The sequence below is a fragment of the Lipophrys pholis genome (assembly GCF_963383615.2).
Source record: "Lipophrys pholis genome assembly, chromosome: 1".
In the NCBI taxonomy this organism is placed as follows: Eukaryota; Metazoa; Chordata; class Actinopteri; order Blenniiformes; family Blenniidae; genus Lipophrys; species Lipophrys pholis.
The window spans coordinates 34,984,469-35,003,474 of NC_137635.1; the positions used below are offsets into that span (position 1 = coordinate 34,984,469).

Genomic DNA, 19,006 nt, shown 5'->3' on the forward strand with positions numbered 1-19,006 from the left:
TCAGATTATGTTTTCCAGTAATTCGGGCTTGTGGGTGTAGTTTTATTCAATTTGAACTGAGTAGAACTACCCAATACTGCATTACGTAACCTAACATCAATTGCTTATATGTGTGTATCTTTTGAAAAGCTTACACAGCAGGTGGTTGTGATATTGGTATTTTTGCCAAGTTAGAGGTCTCAAACAGCAGAATTTTACCTTAATTTCAGTTTTTTTTCTTCATTGATTCCATACCAATGGTAAAACCAATTATCAAAATGTGAAATCTAAACACTTTGTTACTGGTCAACATTTGGATCAGTACTTTGAGGACATGATGGCAACACTAGTTGTAGCTTTGTTCAGACAACCTCTGGTTATAGGCTTTTTGACCTTTGGTGTTATTTGTAAATCAATAACTTAAAATAAATAGCTTGTTGCATCTCTATAGATTCTCCTATTGTTAAAAATCTATTTATTTATTTATTCCATAGATTATTTGTGGTCGTAGATGTAACAAAGTCGTGCTTTATCAAGTGCACCAAGACAACTCTGCACAGTCCAGTTTATCAGGCTCCAAATGATGGCTGCAAACACCCCCACCTCATTAGCCACAGGCATTCACTGGCACATGTTTTGCATCAGTGGGTTCAGACAATTTACTTCCCTGACAGAACAAAAAGGCCATTCAGTTGTCATACTGTGGACGTGATATGCAAATGAAGCAGGAAACAGGAAAGAAACTCGACTTGTGGAAACCACGACTGATATGAATAACTTATTTTCATTTATTTCCCATCTGATTTTGTTTTAGCACAGTGTCTGTTTCTCGCTTTCAGTTTGTCTACATGATTAATAGATTCATTACAGAATTAATCCACTTTAATATTGTGGGGAAATGCACTCGCACAGGTTCTGCAGCAGTGGACATAACACATTGACTTAATTTTATTATTAAATATTTGACATCTAAATACATCCCCGGAAGTGTAGAAATTTTAATGATAATATTGTTGCATTTTTCTCACATGAAGAAGTTAAACTCCTACAGTTTGTGGGATTCACCACTACAACAGGAGTTACAGAAACACAGACTTGCAGCTCTATTTAAAAAAGAAGATATTTCTCATTGCCCCCAATCTCAAAAGTGACAATTAAGATTTCAACCCTGACAATAATCTCATCAGCAGACCATCCTAATTTGATTTGACTGCACAACTAACAAAAGAGTTAGAAAGAAAGTTAAAAACACATTATTTTTACCTTCCAAAGGTTTAAAGTGATTTTGTAACATCAACATTCATGCTCACACATGTACAGACACAAAACAATTCATACAAATTACTTAAAGGGGACTCAGACACTACACCACCTCCTAACCAAAGCAGGATCCACACTCATGGTTCAACTAAAGTGAGATGTACTCTGTACACACACACACACACACACACACACACACACACACACACACACACACACACACACACACACACACACACACACACACACACACACACACACACACACACACACACACACACACATATGCAAATAAAGGCACTTTTTGCAAAATGTAAACAACCCCTCTCTTCCCCTCAGTCCACACAAAGCTCTTTAAACACATTTACATGTATATGACTGCATCCTACACCTGTGTTTCAGACAGCTGTGGTCCAGACCGACAGCAGAAAAGAAGATAATCTCATTTGCATAACAGTCGTGATGTTATCAGATTATTTTGGGAGATAAGCAGGATGAGTTTTGTTGGCAGATGAGGAGAAGGATGGCGGTTTGATAACAAACTGTGTGTGTTTGTGTAAGCTCGCGTAGCTCTGTGTGTTTTACGGACTCTGCGGCTGTGGCAGCACACAGAGCCCCAGGTGACAGGATTTACTTTTGTTTAAGGGAGAGACTGTTGGTTTGACAGCAACCTTCAGCAAACACATATACGTCAAGAATGTTTACTCTAAAGTCCTGGTGCTTTTCTTTTGCATCTCCTTGTTAATTTAGAGAGAAATACTGATAGAATTTCCAATTATTTCACTTTCTTTTGTTTTATACAAGTCTATTATAAACTAATAATGGGACAACTAGAATATACATAACAAAGTAATTTAGTTGATACCTGAGATACTGAAAGGTGTTATCTTTGTAGTATAGCATACATTAACGCCATCAGTGTCTGACTCCTTTGATTAAGCGAACTCTTTTTGTATTCATAGCTAGTGCACCTGATTAATCTATTTATCTAAAATACATATTTTTCATAATCTAGAAAAAAATTACTTAAAATCATGCACAGTCCTCTATGTTGTATAAGAATTAGATACAGGAAAGTGGGACAACGAGCCATTGAGAAAAAGTGTGAGATTTACATAACTTTGGAAGAGATTGGAATGTATAACTGGCTTTTAATAATGATGTTTTACAGTTTTCATTCAGTCAAAATGATTAAAATCTTGTCCAATGATTATCGCACTATGCTTTTTTTTTGTTTTGTTTTTTTGTGGCCTAACTTGTAAGGTCCCTCTGCAAAACCAACATGGCTATTTAAAATGTAAAAAATTAAGAATTAGACATAGATCACAATCTGAGCTCCAAGATGTGACGATGAAGGGGTTACCCATCAGTCTGAGCAGGAAACGCCCCTGTTGCTGTTTCAAGGCCCACAGTCATCAAGCTAGATCCTTCATAAAGAGTAATGATACTTGAGGCCTTCAGAATAAATGTCTTCCTGCGCGTCGGTGTGTTTAATCCCTGTCAATTTGAAGCAAAATTATATAAAATCTGGTTTGGATTATTTTCATCTTCATGAGGGATAAGCAAAACGAGTGCAATTCCTTTGGAATTGCCTTTTGAAACAACAGGAAACGGGCAGTTGTTGTGTAATTTTGGAAAGCTGCGGCCGCCTTTCCTCCTCCAGTGTGACTTGATGCTGATGACGGAGCGCAGCGCAGCGCTTCTGCCGCACCGACCAGACCGGCGCATCTCCACTTAACACACACCACAGACAACAAACCACCGTTTAGCTCGATATTTTTAAAAAATAAAGTACCTGTTTTTATTGTGCTTACACAGCTGCTGACTGGTGAGTTTCTGCTCCAAAGCCTGTTTGATCGATGTTTTTTTTGTTTTTTTTCTCAATGGACATGAATGTAGCTGCTGCACTTCACTTTGATTCCAAGTCGCATTTTAACATACAGTATAGGCAACGTATTCTAAATGAATTCATATATGTGCACCTGTGTTTTACGCCCTTTTCTCCGCCATGTAAGTTGTTTTCTTATTTTAGCGCATTTTTCTGTTTCGCAGCTTTGTATGCGTGTGTGTGTGTGTGTGTGTGTGTGTGTGTGTGTGTGTGTGTGTGTGTGTGTGTGTGTGTGTGTGTGTGTGTGTGTGTGTGTGTGTGTGTGTGTGTGTGTGTGTGTTTTATTTCTTGTATTTGTGGTGACTTTTATTAGAGATATATATTCATGCACTTAGGATTTGTTGGCGGGACAAACAAACATCTCATGCAAATGTCTATTTCTTGTTTTGTATACGTCGATTTGTTATGCCTCACTTATAACACACACACACACACACACACACACACACACACACACACACACACACACACACACACACACACACACACACACACACACACTCACACACACACACACACACACACACACACACACACACACACACACACACTGTTTTCTTCTTCCCTGCGCAGTGTGTAAGTTCTGCCTGTCCTGTCTCCTCCAGAAACAGGTTTCATCCCATCCAAACACTCCAGCACGTGCATTGTATGTGAACTGAGTGTGTCTCTCTGTGTTTGCCCTGTAGTTGACTGTCCACTTGTCCATTGTGCCTTTTTGCTCAGTGTAAGCTCTGATTGGCTCCAGCATCTTTAGAGCCGACAAGTTGGATAAACTGTAATAGAAGATGAGATAAACGTGTGTATGCAGGCACGACTCTTTCTTTCTTCTTTTCAGAGAAGCCTTTTATAATACAAAAAGTCACATAAGAAAGTTCTCATGATGGCATTTTGACCTGTCGTCAACCTCACCGTTAAACCACAATGTACTCCATACTTCTTTTTATACTTCACATCCAAACAAAACTGGATATTTCCAATTTTTTTTTTTTCCCTATAAGGGAATTAGGTCCCTATGAAACAGACATGTAAGGTGATTGTTGATTTTAAATCGCATGTCCTTGTGACTGAATCAGTGTGTTTGCCATGCAGAGTGTATCCTGCCTTTACATATATTCAGCTGGGACAGATCTCGTGACCCCATCGGTTGAATAAAGCAGAATAGAAGCTATATGGAAGGAATGGTTTACTTGGATGATACCCAGTGTTTTTAACCCTCCTGCCCCTTGTCTCTTCTTTCACTTTGCCGGTCCCTCCACAGGAGAATGGACCTGCTGCCGGACTTATGGAGGCAGGATTACTGGCTCCCTCCTGGCGTAACGTGGAAAGACATGCAGCAGCTGGACGACGCCGATCGACCGCGACCCCGTGACCTTTTGATAGCGCTGCCCCTCGCTCTGGGCTTCGTCGCCATGCGCTACGTGTTTGAAAGGTACAAAATACCTGAGCTCTTTATTTCGGTGAAGACAAGTTTTCAGGAAGAGGCTTTGACAGTTAAATACTTCCGCCTGCCTAACGTGAAAAAAAACTCCCACATTCTTCTTTTTTTTTCTTTTTATAAAAGAAGCTCCATTATCTGGAGGATTAAGCATGGAATACTGTCTATGTGACGTGTTTTCCAAAAAGGCACGCAGCATTTCCCGAATATGACCAAGTCTCAGGTGTCATATAGAGGACTTTGTGTCCATGGTAAGAGGAGATGAGCTGCAGGATCGTGAGCAGGTGTTATGGCAGAGCAAAACAGGCTTTGTTATGATAAGGAAGCGAGGCTTATTTTACTGTTGAGAGATAGAAAGGCAGAGAGCGAGATAAGGAACGAATTACAAAAGTTTTCTTCATAATTAGCTTTTTTTCAATGCAAAAATATATAAACAATTTTCAGCTGTGGATCAAACACTGTTTGCGTGCAACACTGAATCTCAGCTTTAAGAGTCAAGTGCAAAGTGGAGGAGGCTTGTTAAGAGTGGATAAGAAGCACTTGCTTTGTTTTTTTAGAAACACAGACCACTAGAAAACGCTGACACTGTTCTGGTTTGGGCGTAACATTACACTGACCCCACCATTCTATGAGAACTATTTATTTCCAAAATGCCATAAGCTAATAGCAGAAGTCTCGTCTCTTGTCACGATTTCTTGGAAGTTTCTATTTGTTTGAACAAAGTGTTTGGTGGCGGTGCAATACTTGCATTTCTGTTGCCAGGCTTTGCTGCGTATAATATCTACAGACCCAGCAGCATCAACGATCCACCATCATTTCTGTAAGCCGTCTTTTGTTCTCCTCATCTCCAGGTTTGTTGCCCCGCCCATGGGCAGATGCCTCGGGGTGAAGAATAGATTGCTCGTCACTGCTGCCCCCTCCCCGAAGCTGGAGTCGTTTTACACCCAGAGGAGCCGACAGCCTACGCAGGTGAGAACGACAGTAGCTCAGAAAAAGTGTAAACACTCCCCTTAAACATGGGGTATATCTTTAATGATATGATGAAATGAACGTCTTATTCATTGATTGCAGTTTTCAGAACCTCTCAAAATAAAAAACAACAACAAAATCTTTTTTTTTTTTTTTGAGTTTTTAAGTTTTTCTCAGAGACATTTCCACTATTTAAAATAGTCTTAATCAAACACAAACCGGTTCAGTATCAGGTTAAACAAAGAGAACAAACTAGTTCAAACTCACTGTTTCCCCCTTCAGCTTTTCTCGTGACGTTTTGAAAGGAGCTTGAACTTGAAATAAACAGATTAGATCGGATATGTTATTATCACACTGAAGCATCAGGCTCTAAACGCTGTTTAATTTGTCAGTTATTATTAAGCATCTCCTTTGTGTTGCATTTGAATTCATACCTCCGTTTATTTTATGTTTGAAAGGGTCAAACTCGATTGAATAGCCTCTGATAGTCAGTTGTGTAACGAACAGCCGATCTCACACGAATGGTGTGATGAAGCCAACAAAACTGGGGAACCGCGACTGAACCGACATGGAATCATGGGAAAACTTTAAAGCGCGGGATGCAAATAACGAGCGAGCACGGACAACGACTTAACGTAGAGGGATCAGTGCTAATGGGACTGAAACCGCAACAGAAGCTGTTTGTGACCTGATGGTTTTCGGTTTGTGGTCCATAGACACGCCTCTCTCCCTGGTTGTGATAATAGACGCTGTCTGGATTGTCTTGCCTGGGGTTTTGTTCAGCTGCGCTGCCTTTGTATGCACAAAAGGAAGAGTGAACACCGGCGAAATAATCTTTTCATTGATTTAATCCAAACACATCCTTGTTCCTGGAATGAAGAAACACAGCGACCGTAGGAATGGTTCGAGATATGATCTGTTGATCTTCACTTCTTGTTTATGTGCGTCCAAAATGACGACATTAAATGTCTCCAGTTTGCATTTGATAAGTACTTCATTATGAACTATGGTGCATTTATTCACTCCCTTTCTTTCTTTTTTGCTGTGTTCACGATCCTCTAAAAATCCTCTGCTCTGCTTCTGTTGCTGCTGTTTCAGAGTGAAATAGTTGGTTTGATGCTGTCAAGCGGAAAAACCCAGAGACAGATTGAGACCTGGTTCAGGCTCCGCAGGAACCAAGACAGGCCGTGTCAAACCAAGAAGTTTGGCGAAGCTGCGTAAGTGCTTTCTTTTCACAAGCTCCACACGACTGCCTTTGAGAGGACTTCCTTCACCAACCACTACAAAAAAAAGAAAATCCCACCAGTGGGAAGAAAACAAAAACAAAACCACGGTGAAAATGTGACTACATTTGGAGGAGGCACCTCTGCAGAGGGGAAATGTTTTTGTCTGCGAGAAATGTCTGATCTCAAGTGTTTTCTTGTCTTTTTTTTTTTTTTGCAGATGGAGGTTCGTTTTCTACCTCTCAGCATTTATAGCTGGATTGTTCTGCTTGATTGACGTTAGTACGATTGGTTTTTTTTCGACCGTACACATGCTTCCACTCCAGCCCAACTCATCAGCTCAAACTCACAGTTTATACATTCTTGAATTATTTTCTAGTCTATTCAGTGAAGATATATTATCAAAGCTCTGCAGTTTTCAAAATCACCCAAATGAACATAGTCAAAGTTACTCTATTACTTTTACTCCCATGCAGTTTGCTCTAATCACGTTACTTCTTCGTCTTTTCTGTCTCTCTTTTTTCTTTTTTTGTCTTTTTTCTTTTTCCTACAGAGATCCTGGTTCTGGGACCACCGGGAATGCTGGAGAGATTATCCAGTTCAGGTGAAAGCAATATTCAGATTATCTGTCAACTCTGCATGAACACAGTCAGCAGCGGAGGTTCATGCCAGTCGTCTAACAGATAATCGGGAAAGTATTGATGAAATCTGAGTGGACATTTAAAGTAAGCCACATGTCGTAATGCTTTGTTGCACCGGGTGTGTGTATTGGTTTGTATTGTTGCCAGGGTTCAAACTTGCCACGGGAATTTGGCTTCCTAACAATCTGGAAGTTCTTCATCTTTACCTCAGTTTGTTGTTTGAATCCTCTCAGGCCTCAAACTCTATTGTTGCTGCTCTAAAACCAAAGTTTGGGTCTGAAATTAACAATTATTTTCACAATCAGTTACCTTTTTTTGTCCATTGTCTGGCTCATTGTTTGAGATTTAAGGCGGTATCACAAAAGTACAAGGTAATATCCTAAAATGTTTTTTGGCTGGTTGTCAACTGCAGAGCCTCTTTAACAGGAATTCCTCCTGGTGACTGAATAATAAAGTTACCGCATTGATTGGGTGGACGTTGCAAGTTTCTCTACTTATTTCGATTAGAAAAGCTTCTCATAAGTTGACGCACAGACTGGGTTTATACCAGGATTTCAGTTTGTGGCGTCTGTCTTAAACTAAATCTATAAAGAAGATTTGTATTAAAGCCTGATGTGGGATGCTTTTAATCCATTGACTTCTGGCTTACGGGCTCAGCACACATGCCTCTGTAAGAATGAATATATTTACGCATTATTATTTTTTTAAGGTCAACAAACATAATTTAATTAAAAAAAAATACACAGAAGACTATTGACATGTTACATTTTTAATGGAACTTTCTAGTAATATTAGTATCATTTGACTAAGTGTGGTTTGGTCACAATACACGCATTCAGCTGTTTTTGAACCACCTTCTTACTGACTTCTTCCACAGCGCATGGAGCGGGCTCACTACTGGTACTACATGCTGGAGTTGGGGTTTTATGGCTCTCTGCTGCTCAGGATCTCGGTCGACATCAAGAGGAAGGTGTGGACATTATCGCTCGGACAAATGACACTGATCCTCCCACTGACATTTGTTACACAACTGATTTTCTTTCCCCCAAGCCCACGACACATTTTGCCCTTCAGAGAAGTGCTTAAGTTGAGGTATTAGGATTATGTTTTGTGCACTGGGGTCATATTTCACCCTCCTTTCACGTCTGCTTTATTTAGCAACGTCTCCCTCACATGGTTAATGAGTGACTGAGAGATCCGGGGTTTAGATCATTCAGTTGACAGATGAAGGTTGACTTGTTTTATAAAACTTCTTATGTAACTCTTTATATGTTTGCTTTGCCAGGATTTTAAGGAGCAAGTGATCCATCATTTGGCCACCATCTTCTTGCTGAGTTTCTCCTACTGTGCCAACTACATCCGAATCGGCACGTTGGTTATGCTGCTCCACGACTCCTCAGACATCCTGCTGGAGGTAGCAAGCAAACTGTTTCTTTTCATGGATGATTTCAATAATTAGTTTTGGCAAATGGTTTTTACAGAGTGTACCTCCTGAGAGACTGTTGAGCTCTTCAAATAAGCAAACACAGAGAGACACACAACGCCTGTGAGTAATGTGGAATCATTGATTTACCCTCACGTACATGTTTGAATCTAAATTCTAAAGTTTTCTTTTTAGATTTTTAAACATTTAAGAAACACAAATCTTAATTCTGATGTAAATTTCATGGTTTATAAAGTCATTTTCTATGTTTTGTACTCGTTTGTATATACAATATATTCACATTAATTCAATTTAAAACAACGTATTTATGGCTTTCCTCAACATACCACTAGAGGGAGTATGCACCACAGTTTGAGAATCGATAGTGTCCCAATTGTGGCACCGGGGCCAATTTACTGCCTCAGGTCAGATTTTATGCGTTTTTTGCTCATTTGATCACTAACATACGGAGCCCTTTATTATATGCAATGTGAAATTTCAATTTTTTTAACTCATGCTTGCATATTGCATGGGTAGTACACGCATTTTGTTACTTCATCACAGTTTTTGCAGTCTGCCTCGCCACAAATATCATGACGTATCTTCCCCAGGAAGTGGACAGCTTGCTCACCTATTGGCTAGATTGTAATACATTTCTGCAAAAAAAAACAATTAAAAATCAGTAAGCGATATTAAAAGACATGATCATAATCAGGGGACATCAGCCCTTACACACTCTCATATGATCAAACTTGGATTGTTATTGATAAAGGCTTGGACATGGCCGGTGAAAGCGAATAAGACGTTGCTATGTTGTGAAAGAAGTCCATCATAATATCCTTCCCGCACAGGGCTGTATTTTACTGTCTGGGCAGCAAACATTATTGTATAAATGTTGCTAAGTATAATCAGAGTTTAACAATATGTTGCGATTTGAACTGAAACCACAGTACCGTGTTATGTCTTGTCATTTTTATGAAAATAAATCTTTATAAAATATAGTGAAAGTGCAGTTTAAAACTAAATTAACATTTAGTTTTCAAAATAAAAACAATTTAAAACCGATCATCATGTAAATGTAATAAAGGCAAATTACGATTATGACATAAGGTCATGCAGGGGTTAGCCCTGTTTTAGACCTTATTGAAGATACTGGGACTTTCACTATGGATGCATAGGAGGTGGCAGCCACTTCCTGAAACGATATATCTAAAAATGTATTTACTTTATTTATTTTTACTTTAAAATAAACAAAAAAATAAACAAAAATAAAATAAAATAAAATAAACAGAAGAGGTAAATATACAAACCAGAGAATTGGTATATCTCACTTCAAATTACAACCGTTTACACAAGCCGTTTCTCAGTTTTTCTTCGAAACATGTTCTCCTGTGGGAGTCTGCAAGACACTGAACTTACGACAGCAGGAGAGTCCTGTGACTGAGTCGTGATTGCTTAAAACAATACAGCAGTCTAAGGTGACCTTTAATTGTGCATGAAAATCAGATGAAAGCATAATGGGGCAAAGCGTCAACATACCAAGGCAACTAAGACATAGAATCAATACTTACAACACTGAAGCCTATATTAAACAGCGTCTGATTCCTTTGAATCTACTCAGCTGAGCTCACATGGTTATTTATCCGTACTGAAAATGGTCTTTATTTTTTCTTCTTACTGAATCCTATCCTTTGACTCAAGAAATGTTTTGAAGTGTGATTTCTCCTCACACGCACTTTGTTTGTTGATTTTACAGTCTGCCAAGATGTTTAATTATGGCACTGGCTGGAGGAAAACATGTGACACACTGTTCATCGTGTTTGCTGTGGTCTTTCTCGTGACTCGACTGGTGATTTTCCCAAGCAAGTAAGACATGCCATCTATCTATCTATCTATCTATCTATCTATCTATCTATCTATCTATCTATCTATCTATCTATCTATCTATCTATCTATCTATCTATCTATCTATCTATCTATCTATCTATCTATCTATCTATCTATCTATCTATCTATCTATCTATCTATCTATCTATCTATCTATCTATCTATCTATCTATCTATCTATCTGCCTATCTATATGTGTTGAGAGAGACATTCATTCATTCATTCATTCATTCGTTTGTTTGTTTGTTTGTTTGTTTGACTACCTAATTACTCTATCAGGAGTTTCTATTTGTACTCCAATTTTGTGATTTATTTTCAGAATCATCCACACCACTCTGGTTCTATCCATGGAAGTGTTTGAGCCCTTTGCCGGCTACTACTTCTTCAATGTTCTCCTGATGGTGCTTCAAGCTCTTCACATCTTCTGGGCAGGCTTAATTTTACGTATGGTGTATAAGTTCCTGAATGGCAGGGTAAGTACTCGCGACCAAGCAAAGCTATAAGATAAGCTTCTTGTTTTTTTTCCCCATACCAGCTTCATGCAGGATAGGCTGGATCTGATCCCAGCTAACACTGGATGACATTTCACACAGTTTTACAAGGTTAACACAGAGCAGTCACCCATGAACACCCGGAGGGTCACAACTAACCTGAAAATGTGTGTGAACTGAATTACCAATAGAAAACCTGAACAGGCATGTTGCAAGTAATAGGTAACAATGCAGTAACTTGCTGATAATGTAATAAAATCAAAAATGATATTATCTTTTCACCCGTAATTGAGGGAGGGTGTTGCATTGCATGTGTCCTCACTGAATGAAAATGACTATGCCATCAACTCAAGTTATTTATATATAGTTATATATAAATAACAGTTATAGTTATTAGATATAGTTAAATATAGTTATTTCTGATGTGCAAAACCTGCAAAAAGAGCTTTTATTTCCAAGAAATGCAGTCCTGTTTATGTATCATTACAATATTGACTGCATTGTTTACAATTGATAGAGGTCTGCTCTTTCATGTAATAACTTATTAGATTATAGGCACACCTGCTACGCTGAACTGGAAAAGCAGGAAAGAAGATGGATGGATGGATTATAGGCACAATTACATTATCAGCTTTATTACATTTAAACTAGCCAAAATTATTATATCATTGGTTGTTACAAGGCACCAGCAGAACATGTAATCCCCCCCACAGAAAGATCATGGCTCGAGTGCTCGTCACTGATCCAAGGTGACTACAACATATCAACTTAATAACTTATTAACAGCAGGTAATATTACATTAACTGCTAGTTTATGATGGAGATCGTGGCAAAGCTGCATTGAGTTGCAGCCTTTTCACAGGTTCACATCCCTGTTAGATGGATTAAAAGAACCCCATCACTTTAGCATCTACTATATCTTGACCTGTTGCCCTCGAGTAGCTCTATCAACAAAATAAGTAATGACGGCATCTTTCAATTTTGATTTAACGTTTAACAACCGATGAGCTGCTCAGTTTTGTCGATCACTTTAAACCGTTAGCATCTTCTTCTACCCTCAGCTGGAAAAAGATGAACGCAGTGATGAAGAGAGCGAAGTTGAAGAGGAGGAGGAGGATAAAGGAGGAGATGTGGATCAAGAAGGCGAATGCTATTGGGAGAAAAGTAAAGACACTCTTAACTCCAAACTGTCAATGCTAACAAACAGCTGCGTCCTTAATAACCTGACCAACCACAGGTCGTCCGCCTCGGACAGAATGCGTAAAGCTCAGTGAAGACTGAGACACCGACTGGTTTATTTAGTATAAGATCCACTTGTGACACCATGTTTCACTCTGAAGGATTTAACAAAGACGTAATTCTCCGGTCCTTGTAAGGAAGCCAAAATAGCAGAGGATGGTTTCGATCCATCGACCTCTGGGTTATGGGCCCAGCACGCTTCCGCTGCGCCACTCTGCTTCTGGTATGAAGCTGCACCGTCCATGCTGAGCATCAGTAACACCGACACAATAGTTCTTTAGAATAGAACAGGAATTTCAGTCTTTGTGTGAAGAGACATGGAGGAATCTGTGCTTGCTTTTATCCATTGTGTCCTGTACTGTAGACTGTTTTCAGACTTTTAAGGCAACAACTTCACAGCGCTAAACAAGGTAATAAAACTAAATTAATATTAAAGGTGTATACTAAATATGTTGATGTAAGTCTCGCTGGAAAATAGTAAGGATGTTACATATTTGCAGGTAGTATTTGAAATGCTGAAAATAAAGTTTTCTTTTAGTCTTTCTAAACGTGTCTCCTGTGATGTTTAAGACATTGAAATGCTGTTATTTAATGTGTCACTGTTTGTATACCCTAGATCTGAACTGTAAAACTTGATATGTTAAAAACGATCCAGAAGGGATTTAACGTTTTCAGCTGCTTGAAGATAAAATTACATAACAGACACTTCTTAAGTTATATACAGTTAAACAACACTGATCTAAAGAAATAATAAATACACAGATGAACATTATCCTCTACATGAATGTGTTTATTTATTTTATTCTCATGGATCTTTTTCTGTCGTCAATTCACAATGCTGAGCCTGGTATTACGGCTAATCATATTAGACAACTCCACATTGGTCTGACGGGCATGATGAAAGATGACGGTGAAGATAAAGCTTATTTTCTCAACTCCTTCCCCTCCCTCTACTGAACCCGGGTTCCCCTCTCTCCTGCCTTGTTCCTGTGTGGACAGACTACTCACTCAACGCTTACATAGACACAAGATAAACCAAAACCAAGGACGCGGACTGAAGATATCAGGTGTACAGGCTGACCACCTTGAAGCTGATAAACCCCAGTTCTCACTGAAGACTGAAAGGTAAGGAAATGCATAACTGTTCAACAGTAGTAGTAGTTTGCCACTAAATGCAAATATTTTCTGTGTTTATCTACAGTTGTAATATCACAATACTGAACTGCACGTTTTACAGCACATTGTAATCTATATGCATAGATTGATTTTATTGAATTATGTGTAATTGCCAAAAGCAGTACATCGCTATTTAATTACAGCTTTTGTGATATTGCTTGAATTGTACTTAATTACATGAAAAAGTATTGTTCTTAAAAATCTAAGTTGATTGTACTCTTATGAAAAAGCCACTCTGAGTATCAGTCTCTTTCCACCATGGTTTCTTGTGTTTTATGGTCAATAACAGAAATTTAATTAGATTTTCCTGTATGAGATATAAATGTTCAAGTCAAGTTTTACACAAGCACTTAAGTGTTTAAAAAGGAAACAGTACTAAACAAATGCAGCTGTAACACAATGGCTTGTTTTTGTAATTGGCTACTAAGATTTAGATTTTTTGGGGGATTTTTTTTTTTTTTCAAAAGGCTGAATTGGCTATTAATTCGAATTGTGTTGAATTTTAAAGCAACTTGTGTTTTTAAAATCATTGAAGTAGAGCACATGTTGCAAGTTGTAATTGATTATTGATAATAATACAGAAAATCTTTGCCCGCAAAAAACTATTCCATTCAGTTTTGAAATCATCATTTCACTTTAGGTGGAATTTTTTTAGTTTATTGGAACCAGTCATGCAGAGTACTTATGACTTCATTAACATGCAGGAATTAGCTGCCTGAGGCTAAGAGGCTTTATCAGTTTTATGACTGACTCAGTTTTGATTAGGAACCTGTTGTTGGTGGCAGCTCAGCCGTATCAGCTTAACCACTTTCAGAGTGGGGATAGAAGGTGAAAAGGGCCTAAAAATACATTGCTGTTTTTCAGAATTGATGAATAGACTTATACAAAAGAAAACGTAAGAATGGCACTCTGACATTAGAAAGCTATATTAATAGCTGCATAACAAGTTTGTATTAAAAAAAATCTCTCTATCTATCTATCTATCTATCTATCTATCTATCTATCTATCTATCTATCTATCTATCTATCTATCTATCTATCTATCTATCTATCTATCTATCTATCTATCTATCTATATCTATATGTGTTGAGAGAGAGAGAGAGAGAGAGAGAGAGAGAGAGAGATTTCTTTCTTCTTTTTTTTTTTGATTATTAATAGCCAAAAGATGAAGCTACTGTGTTTATGTTTGGAACAGATACATTAAACCTCATTTATTCATCAGAAGAATAAAAATTAGGCTACAAAATGTTGAACAGAATAACAGCTTATACCGAGAAAATGATGTCAGATCTCACATACGCACATTCATAAGAAGATGACCTAACTGCATGAGGGACTCTGTGTAATCTCAGTCTAATCTGATAAGTAAACTTCATCCGGGTTTCACAGTGAAGGTTTGTGACAATGTTGTGACCATCTGCAGGGACTCATGTGATCATACACATTCATTAATAACAAAATAAAGGTTTGTCTTGTCTACTTTACTCTATATTTTGATGCATATTTGCATGGTTTTCAACAGATTTATTGTCCTCGCTGGTTTCTGTTTTGTGTAACTCGTTTGAACCCATTTGTATGTTACCTACATTACAGGCTGCTTTCAGGATGTCTGCCTGTACCCAGGAAGAAGAGGATCTTCCTGCCAACCACACAGGTCAGACACATCAGTCAAAGAGATGAAACAAACTGTCAGTGTGAATTCAGTGTTCATGTTTTTCTGATGTCATATATCTTATATATGCTCTCTTACATGTTACTGCACCTCTCTTCAGTAATCTGCCTTTTTGTGTCATTTATTGTTTACCTTTTGAATGCATCCTTTATTTCCAATGTAAAGCTCTGTTTTTGGAGCACCCTCTTTATTCAATATTATGCCTGAACTAATCTGGTTCTCATCCTGCAAGCCTGGCATTAAATACTAACTGCCAAGCCGATTTAGTAAATACTGTATCTATAAAAATAAAAAGATCAGTGAGTAAGGAAATTATTGGTTTTAAGTATGATTGTGTGAAGTTATATTTTTGTGGTATTTTCCCCTTATCCAGGACCAAAAGGTGTAATTAATGACTGGCGAAGGTTTAAGCTGGACAGCGTGGACCAAAATGTCCCTCACAGCAAGAAAGAGCTGCTCAGGCAAATGTCCAATCCTCGAGATGACGACAAGGAGAGACTCAACAGAAAGGTGGTTGCAAGCATGCCCTGGACACCATGCTACTATTGCAGAAATGTGCGACACACCACTTAATTTGACCTACCTCTCTTCAAATCCAGATGAGTGTTCAGGAGTATGAAATGATCCAAGATGAGGATGAACGCTGCCTGAAGCGCTACAGAAAACACTGCATGCAGGAAATGCACGAGCGCCTGAGCTTCGGACCCCGCTTTGACTCAGTCCACGAGCTCCAGAGTGGAGAAGCCTTCCTGGAGGTGATAGAGAAGGAGCATCGGTTGACTCTTGTGGTCGTCCATATCTACCAGCATGGCGTCACAGGTTATATTTTTAATTATGCATGTTAAAAAACAGAGCTCACTGATGGAGCAACATTGTTTGTACAACAGAATGACTCATCCAGCCATATAGTGCCGTTCAAAGATGAATGTCAATTTATTTATGCGTTGTTTCTCAGGCTGTGAAGAGATGAACTCATGTTTGGACTGTCTGGCTTCAGAGTACTCCACTGTTAAATTTTGTCGTATTGATGCTGTGGCTTCAGGCGCTGCTGAACGCTTCTCTGCTGAGGTTAGTAAACTGGTAAATCAGCAAATAAATCAAATTAATAGATGACTTATATACACTAACACCAAAAAAAAGTAGTGATTAAGGCCTGTAAGCACACTATGATGAAGGACTCTTTGCACCAGCTGTTTGATCGGTTTCTCTTGATTTGAACTGTGATCATTATAATCAGGGTCCAGAGAGCGAAACCATCGCACCATAAATCCCCTAAAACAATGTGGCCTATCAGGTATTCAAGGGATCAACTACAAAGAGCATCACTTAGTATGGGAAGCTCATTATTGCATTCTCAAATTTAGAGTGAGAGAAAAACGATTGTAGGCGTACACCAACTGCCAAGCAATGGTCGAGCAACTACGGAGGTGGAACAGGAACTAACACATGAAAAAAGCCCTGATTGATTTTTTATTTTTTTTTTGTATTTGATCACTAAAATAAGCAAACAAAAAAATAAAGTGGACATGGGGAATATAAAATAATGGCACACAACTCACTAATTGTGGCACAACGTCCAACATTGAAATCTATCTATGTTCTATATCGTTTTTGTCCAGTTCAAGGTCACATGATGCTGGAGCTGAACCCAACTAACGGCCAGTCCATTACAGAACACAAACAGAGAGCCAGTGACACTCACAAGCAATTTTAAAGTCTCCAATCCATAACAGATCAATGTTTTCAGACACACAAACACCAGGTACTGGGGACAAAAACTGAACACACGCACAGAGATGCACTGGTGGCGTAATTTGCAGGCAGAGCCTGTGCAGCAGTCATCAGCAGGATTCCATAGTATACCATTTCCTCAGATAGCTTAGTTTTTTCACTTAAAGTCAGCAATTGCACCAGTAAATTTGTTTTTTGATTAATCATTTCCTACATAACTTTATGCTTCAATGTACTTATATTACCAGTTAGCGATGATATAACCTTGGCATTCTTAACTAAAAATTACATTGAGTCCTTCATCTTTACACCTGAAATAATGTTTTTGGTGTGTGTCAGTCAGAGACAGTTTTTTCTATCAACTATAGAAAAATAATTTTTTTATGAAGAATAGAGAAGCTGATAAAAAAAAAAAAACCTTCACCAGCACCTTTCTCTTGATAAGCAGATTTAGTGTCCGTCAGTATTACTATGAACATGACACACTTCATCTTCCCGTGCTGGGATCCTCACCTGCATCACACAGCAACTTTTTCATTTCAATTATATTAGATTTTCTGAAACAGTAGAATACTAATGTAGAAATAGCAGATGATAATACTAACAGTGATTATTGCAAAAGTTCTCTCTGCATTAGTAAGTTTACTTCTGAAACCTGAATAACACTGAGTTAAACGTACCTTTTAGTTGACATACATTCTTTCATCATACAAACTGACACTGAAAAACTAAACAGTCTCACTTACGGGGTACTGATAAATACGTCTGGATTGTTGTCATCTTTCCTCCAGGTTCTTCCTGCCCTGCTGGTGTACAAGGCTGGTGAGTTACTGGGTAATTTCCTGGCCATCACCAAACACTTCCATGAGGAGTTCTTTGCAACGGATGTGGAGGGATTTCTCAATGAGTACGGCCTCCTACCTGAGAAGGATTTTGGCGCATGTGCTGATGATGAAGACGATGGGGGGGATGTAGAGTAAGCAACAACAACAAAAAAGAGAGATAAAAGATGGGGACAAAATGGGAAACAGATGAAGAGAAAGGGAAGTGAAGGAGTGCGAGACAGCAGAGCTAAAGAAAGGAATCGGGAGAAAAATGAATGAAGGCAACTTTTCAGTCATACACAAAAGTAAAGAAAGCTGAAATCATACATGTACAGATTAACAATAGTAATTATCCTGCAGCAAACATTTAATGCTGATTCTGATTGTAATTAGAGATAGGTCAAAGGAAAACCACATGTGAGGTCACCTGTATTGACATGCCGCTTCATGGTCACATCATAGCTGTCTATAAGAAAATAAATGTCTTTATCAAATTGCTTTCTGTCTGTGTTTATATGCTTATCAGGTAAAAGTTGCTTCAGGACACTGTGAATGCATAAATGATGAATATTGGATACGTTCCTCTTCTTCATTTTTATTATATCAGTATTCAGCATCACAATTGGCTTCTTTTTTCATTTAATACACAATTTTCAGTCAGTAAATGATCCATTGGGTTCCTTCTTCTGATATATGAATGTGACTGTGAGTTTCACTAAAAGTTGCATCTGAGTTGCAATTTTCACCACAACTATATAATAACCTCACCAGCTTTAGTTTGAAAGTGGTATTAAAAAAAAAAGAAGTACAGATTGCTATCAAAGACAAAGCAATGCACATTTTATGATTGACTATTCCAACAAAAAGTTCAAACGAGGAACAAGGTCAAAGCAACAAACAGGCAGAGGTAGGGTGAATAGTAAATACTAAAAGAAAGAATAGGAAATCTAAAAGAATTGTTACTTGTGGAAATATTCAGTCTTAAAGATGTCTAAAAAGTGTTGTTACTAATTAAACACAGATTTAAACACCATATTCATGCACAACTCTAAAACACTTTTAAATGCAGATTTATTCTCCCAAAATGTAAAAGTAATTTGATTAAATAACTGAAAACAAACAAAATGCCACAAGAATCTAAATAGAATCAGGTGATTTGATTTATTT

The 19,006-nt window shown here is 38.2% G+C and overlaps 2 protein-coding genes across 3 annotated transcripts; both read left to right on the plus strand.

Moving 5' to 3' along the window:
- The first annotated feature begins 2,670 nt into the window (after nucleotides 1-2,670).
- Nucleotides 2,671-12,981, plus strand: LOC308124498 (ceramide synthase 2-like). The gene is made up of 11 exons (XM_080487517.1): nucleotides 2,671-3,067; nucleotides 4,386-4,556; nucleotides 5,414-5,531; nucleotides 6,630-6,748; nucleotides 6,975-7,032; nucleotides 7,308-7,358; nucleotides 8,273-8,365; nucleotides 8,681-8,809; nucleotides 10,575-10,684; nucleotides 11,025-11,178; nucleotides 12,258-12,981. Exons 2-11 carry the CDS (start codon nucleotides 4,390-4,392, stop codon nucleotides 12,468-12,470), a joined length of 1,212 nt encoding a protein of 403 aa, XP_080343643.1. The 5' UTR covers nucleotides 2,671-3,067; nucleotides 4,386-4,389; the 3' UTR covers nucleotides 12,471-12,981.
- A 344-nt stretch (nucleotides 12,982-13,325) lies between these two features.
- Nucleotides 13,326-18,457, plus strand: LOC308107226 (phosducin-like). Of its 2 annotated transcripts, none has more exons than XM_080459441.1 (6): nucleotides 13,326-13,560; nucleotides 15,206-15,266; nucleotides 15,658-15,794; nucleotides 15,884-16,103; nucleotides 16,240-16,352; nucleotides 17,807-18,457. In XM_080459441.1, exons 2-6 carry the CDS (start codon nucleotides 15,218-15,220, stop codon nucleotides 17,993-17,995), a joined length of 708 nt encoding a protein of 235 aa, XP_080315567.1. In that variant the 5' UTR covers nucleotides 13,326-13,560; nucleotides 15,206-15,217; the 3' UTR covers nucleotides 17,996-18,457. The 2 variants fall into 2 exon arrangements, with proteins under 2 accessions (XP_080315567.1, XP_080315568.1); XM_080459442.1 differs by lacking the exon at nucleotides 13,326-13,560 and adding an exon at nucleotides 14,987-15,077 and having other exon boundaries at nucleotides 17,807-18,337.
- The last annotated feature ends 549 nt before the right edge of the window (nucleotides 18,458-19,006 follow it).

What these genes read in the sequence shown, in the direction of transcription:
- LOC308124498 (XM_080487517.1), top strand. Translation starts at nt 4,390, where the DNA reads ATGGACCTGCTGCCGGACTTATGGAGGCAGGATTACTGGCTCCCTCCT. An exon ending in GGAGAGATTATCCAGTTCAG is followed by an intron (nt 7,359 to 8,272) that starts GTGAAAGCAATA and finishes CTTCTTCCACAG; the next exon opens with CGCATGGAGCGGGCTCACTA. An exon ending in ATAAGTTCCTGAATGGCAGG is followed by an intron (nt 11,179 to 12,257) that starts GTAAGTACTCGC and finishes TTCTACCCTCAG; the next exon opens with CTGGAAAAAGATGAACGCAG.
- LOC308107226 (XM_080459441.1), top strand. Translation starts at nt 15,218, where the DNA reads ATGTCTGCCTGTACCCAGGAAGAAGAGGATCTTCCTGCCAACCACACA. An exon ending in TCTTCCTGCCAACCACACAG is followed by an intron (nt 15,267 to 15,657) that starts GTCAGACACATC and finishes CCCCTTATCCAG; the next exon opens with GACCAAAAGGTGTAATTAAT. An exon ending in CTACCAGCATGGCGTCACAG is followed by an intron (nt 16,104 to 16,239) that starts GTTATATTTTTA and finishes GTTGTTTCTCAG; the next exon opens with GCTGTGAAGAGATGAACTCA.